Source organism: Malurus melanocephalus, unplaced genomic scaffold (assembly GCF_030028575.1).
Source record: "Malurus melanocephalus ecotype Western Australia unplaced genomic scaffold, MMel_1.1 scaffold_1384, whole genome shotgun sequence".
Classification (NCBI taxonomy): Eukaryota; Metazoa; Chordata; class Aves; order Passeriformes; family Maluridae; genus Malurus; species Malurus melanocephalus.
The window spans coordinates 8,702-12,937 of record NW_026624616.1 but is presented as its reverse complement, the minus strand read 5'-3'; the positions used below and the strand labels follow the sequence as shown (position 1 = coordinate 12,937).

Genomic DNA, 4,236 nt, shown 5'->3' with positions numbered 1-4,236 from the left:
AAAAGGAGCAATGTCCCAATTCCTGCAGGATTTCCTGCATGGAACAGCTCAGAGGGAAGGAACAATGTCCCAATTCCTGCAGGATTTCCTCAGCTTGGGGAAAGGAGAGATGCCCCAATTCCTGCAGGATTTCCTCAGCTCGGGGAAGGAGAGATGCCCCAATTCCTGCAGGATTTCCTCAGCTCGGGGAAGGCAAGGTGTCTCAATTCCTGCGGGATTTCCTCAGCTCGGGGGGAATCAGAGATGCCCCAATTCCTGCAGGATTTCCTGCATGGAACAGCTCAGAGGGGAGGAACGATGCCCCAATTCCTGCAGGATTTCCTCAGCTCGGGGGAAGGAGAAATGTCCCAATTCCTGTGGGTTTTCCTCAGCTCAGGGACGGCAAGGTGTCCCAATTCTTGTGGGATTTCCTCAGCTTGGGGGAAGGAGAAATGCCCCATTTCTGTATGATTTCCTGCATGGAACAGCTCAGAGAGAAAGCACGGTGCCCCAATTCCTGCAGGATTTCCTCAGCTCGGGGGATGGAGAGATGCTCCGTTTCTGCAGGATTTCCTCAGCTTGGGGAAAGGAGAAATGCCCCAATTCCTGTGGGATTTCCTCAGCTTGGGGAAAGGAGAAATGCCCCAATTCCTGTGGGATTTCCTGCAGGAGCTCCCCTCTGCCCCGAGCCCAGGGAATCTCTGCTCTCCTCAGGCCCAGCAGAGCCACCGCCCCGCGCTGAGGTGTCCCTGCTCCTCTCAGGTGACACCGCGGGGTGAAGGCACTGAGGCAGCTCTGAGTGAGACCCGATGGGTGCTGCACCCATGGGCTCCGTGCCAGGCAAACTCCTCAATCCCCAAACCTCCACAGGGAGCAACCTGATATCACCACCATCACTTTTATTCCATTACCCTCCAAAAAACTCCCTCCGATTCCCAAATTTCCATTTCCTCTGTGAGGAAACTGCGATGATTCTTTTTTTTTCTTTTTTTTTGATTTTTTTCGGGTTTTTTTTTAGGCGTGGCTCACTGGGGCAGCTGCAGCAGCACGGATTGTCCCGAGGGCAGGTAGGTGATGTTTCGGGAACGGGAGAGTTGGTAGGCGATGTCCTCGGCCGCCTCCAGCTTGCGCAGCTCGATCAGCCCGTCCCCGGCCGTGGCCAGCGAGTTGGCGATCAGCTCGGCCGCCTTGGAGTCGCCCTCGGCTGAAATCACCGCTGCCTTCTTCTGCTGCTCCGCCTGCGGGGGAAAAATGGATGTGGAGGGACTGGGAATGGCAGTGGGGAAAGGGAAACGGATGTGGAGGGACTGGGAATGATAGCGGGCAAAAAAATGGATGTGGAGAGACTGGGAATGGCAGTGGGGAAAAAAAATGGATGTGGAGGGACTGGGAATGACAGCAGGGAAAAGGAATTGGATGTGGAGGGATGGGGAATGGCAGTGGGGAAAAGGAAATGGCTGTGGAGGGACTGGGAATGACAGTGGGGAAAAGGGAATGGATGTGGAGGGATGGGGAATGGCAGTGGGAATGATGGAAAAGAGAAATGGATGTGGAGGGAATGGGAAATGATGGAAAAGGGAAACAGATGTGGAGGGATGGGAATGACAGCGGGGAAAAGGAAAATGGATGTGGGGGAATGGGGAATGACAGCGGGGAAAAGGGAAATGGATGTGGAGGGATGGGGAATGACAGCGGGGAAAGGAAATGGATGTGGAGGGATGGGAATGACAGCGAGAAAAAAGGAAATGGATGTGGAGGAACGCGGAATGATGGAAAAGAGAAATGGATGTGGAGGGATGGGAAATGGCAGTGGGAAAAGGAAATGGATGTGGAGGAACGCGGAATGATGGAAAAGAGAAATGGACGTGGAGGGATGGGAAATGGCAGTGGGAAAAGGAAATGGATGTGGAGGGATGGGAAATAACAGCGGGGAAAGAAAATGGATGTGGGGGCATGGGAAATGACAGCGGGGAAAAGGGAATGGATGTGGAGGGACTGGAAATGGCAGCGAGAAAAAAGGAAATGGATGTGGAGGAACGCGGAATGATGGAAAAGAGAAATGGACGTGGAGGAATGGGGAATGATGGAAAAGGGAAACGGATGTGGAGGGATGGGAAATGGCAGCAGGGAAAAGGGAATTGGATGTGGGGGGACGGGAAATGATGGAAAAGGGAAACGGATGTGGAGGGATGGGGAATGGCAGTGGGAATGATGGAAAAGGGAATGGATGTGGGGGGACTGGGAAGTGGCAGCGGGAAAAGGGAAATGGATGTGGAGGGATGGGGAATGATGGAAAAGGGAAACGGATGTGGAGGGACTGGGAAATGACAGCGGGGAAAAAGGAAACGGATGTGGAGGAACGGGGGATGATGGAAAAGGGAAACGGATGTGGAGAGATGGGAAATGACAGCGGGGAAAAGGAAATGGATGTGGAGGGATGGGAAATGGCAGTGGGGAAAGGGAATGGATGTGGAGGGATGGGAAATGACAGCGGGGAAAAGGAAATGGATGTGGAGGGATGGGAAATGGCAGTGGGGAAAGGGAATGGATATGGAGGGATGGGAAATGGCAGCGAGAAAAAAGGAAATGGATGTGGGAACAGGAAATGGCAGCGAGAAAAAAGGAAATGGATGTGGAGGAACACGGAATGATGGAAAAGAGAAATGGACGTGGAGGAATGGGGAATGATGGAAAAGGGAAACGGATGTGGAGGGATGGGAAATGACAGCGGGAATGGATGAATGGCAGCGGGAATGATGGAAAAGGGAAATGGACGTGGAGGGACAGGGAATGGCAGTGGGGATGATGGGGGGAACGACAGGGGGAAAAGGGAAACAGACAAGGAGGAAACGGGAAATGACATTGGGAATGATGGAAAAGGGAAATGGACGTGGAGGGATGGGGAATGACAGTGGAAACGATGGAAAAGGGAAATCCTGGCAAGGCAAACTCTCAGGGGAGGAAAGCTCCCCCAGGAAATGATAATCCTGGAAAAGGAAACCTCTGGGAAAGGAAACCCCCGGGAAAGGAAACTCTTGGGGAAGGTAGCCCTTGGGAAAGGAAAATCCTGGAAAAGGAAAATGTTGGAAAAGAGAACACCTGGGAAAGGAAACCTACGGAAAAGGAAAATCCTGGAAAAGGAAATGCATGGAAATGGAAATGCCCAGGAAAGGCAAATTCTGGAAAAGGAAAATCTTGGAAAAGGGAACCCCCAGGAAAGGAAAATCCTGGAGAAGGGAACACCTGGGAAAGGAAACTCCATGGAAAAAATAAAGGGCAGTTTGTCTACTTGGGGGAAAAATGGCAATGTCTACTTTTCGGGGGAAAAAGAAAGGAAATTTGCCTACTTTTGGGGAAAAGCCCAAGATTCCCAGAAGAAGAGGCACACCCCAAATTTCCCGGAAGGAGCAGGAACACCCCAAATTTGTACCTTCTCGACGATGAAGCGCGCCCGCTCTGCCTCCTGCTGCGCCACCTGCTTCATCTCCACCGCCTCCGTGAACTCCTTCCCAAACGTCAGGTGGGTCTGGGGGCACAGAGTACGGGGGTCAGGGGGGAAACGGGACCGGTGGCACCGGGATGGGACAGGAGGATCACCCAGGGAAACGGGACAACTGGGGAATCCCAAATCCATCATGATCCCAGGAAATGTGGGATCCCAAATCCATCCCCATCCTGGTCAAGTGGGGATCCCACACCCATCCCCATTCCCATCCCCATCCTGGGACATGTGAAGATCCCAAATCCATCCAGGAAACGTGGGGATCCCAAATCCATCCTGATCGTGGGACACATGGGGATCTCAAATCCATCCCCATTCCCAAATCCATCCCCATCTTGAGACATGTGAAGATCCCAAATCCATCCAGGAAATGTGGGGATTCCAAATCCATCCCGAAAAAGTGCGGATCCCAAATCCATCCTGGACAACTGGGGATCCCAAATCCATCCCAAAAAACTGGGGATCCCAAATCCATCCTGGACAACTGGGGATCCCAAATCCATCATGATCCCAGGAAATGTGGGATCCCAAATCCATCCTGGACAACCGGGGATCCTAAATCCATCCCGGAAAACTGGGGATCCCAAATCCATCCCCGGAGCTGTGGGGGCGGGGAAAGCTCCAGAAACAAAGTGTCCAACTCCCTCCTGGCAGAAACAAAGTCACCTTCCTGTCCTGGGCAGGATCCCAAAAAAAACCCCAAAAAGGCAGGAGAGGGTGGGGCTCTGTGTGTGTGCACGGCTGATCACAGCATG

The 4,236-nt window shown here is 52.7% G+C and overlaps 1 protein-coding gene across 1 annotated transcript in view; it reads right to left on the bottom strand.

Annotated features, from left to right (window-relative positions):
* Positions 1 to 861: 861 nt before the first annotated feature.
* PHB1 (prohibitin 1) overlaps positions 862 to 4,236 on the bottom strand; it is a 6,741-nt gene continuing 3,366 nt past the window's right edge. Inside the window, exons 3-4 of the mRNA XM_057387810.1 lie at positions 3,410 to 3,654; positions 862 to 1,217 (exon numbers count right to left, since the gene is read on the bottom strand). Coding sequence (XP_057243793.1) covers positions 1,005 to 1,217; positions 3,410 to 3,654 — 458 coding nt within the window. The 3' untranslated portion in view covers positions 862 to 1,004. The remainder of the gene's footprint in view (positions 1,218 to 3,409; positions 3,655 to 4,236) is intronic.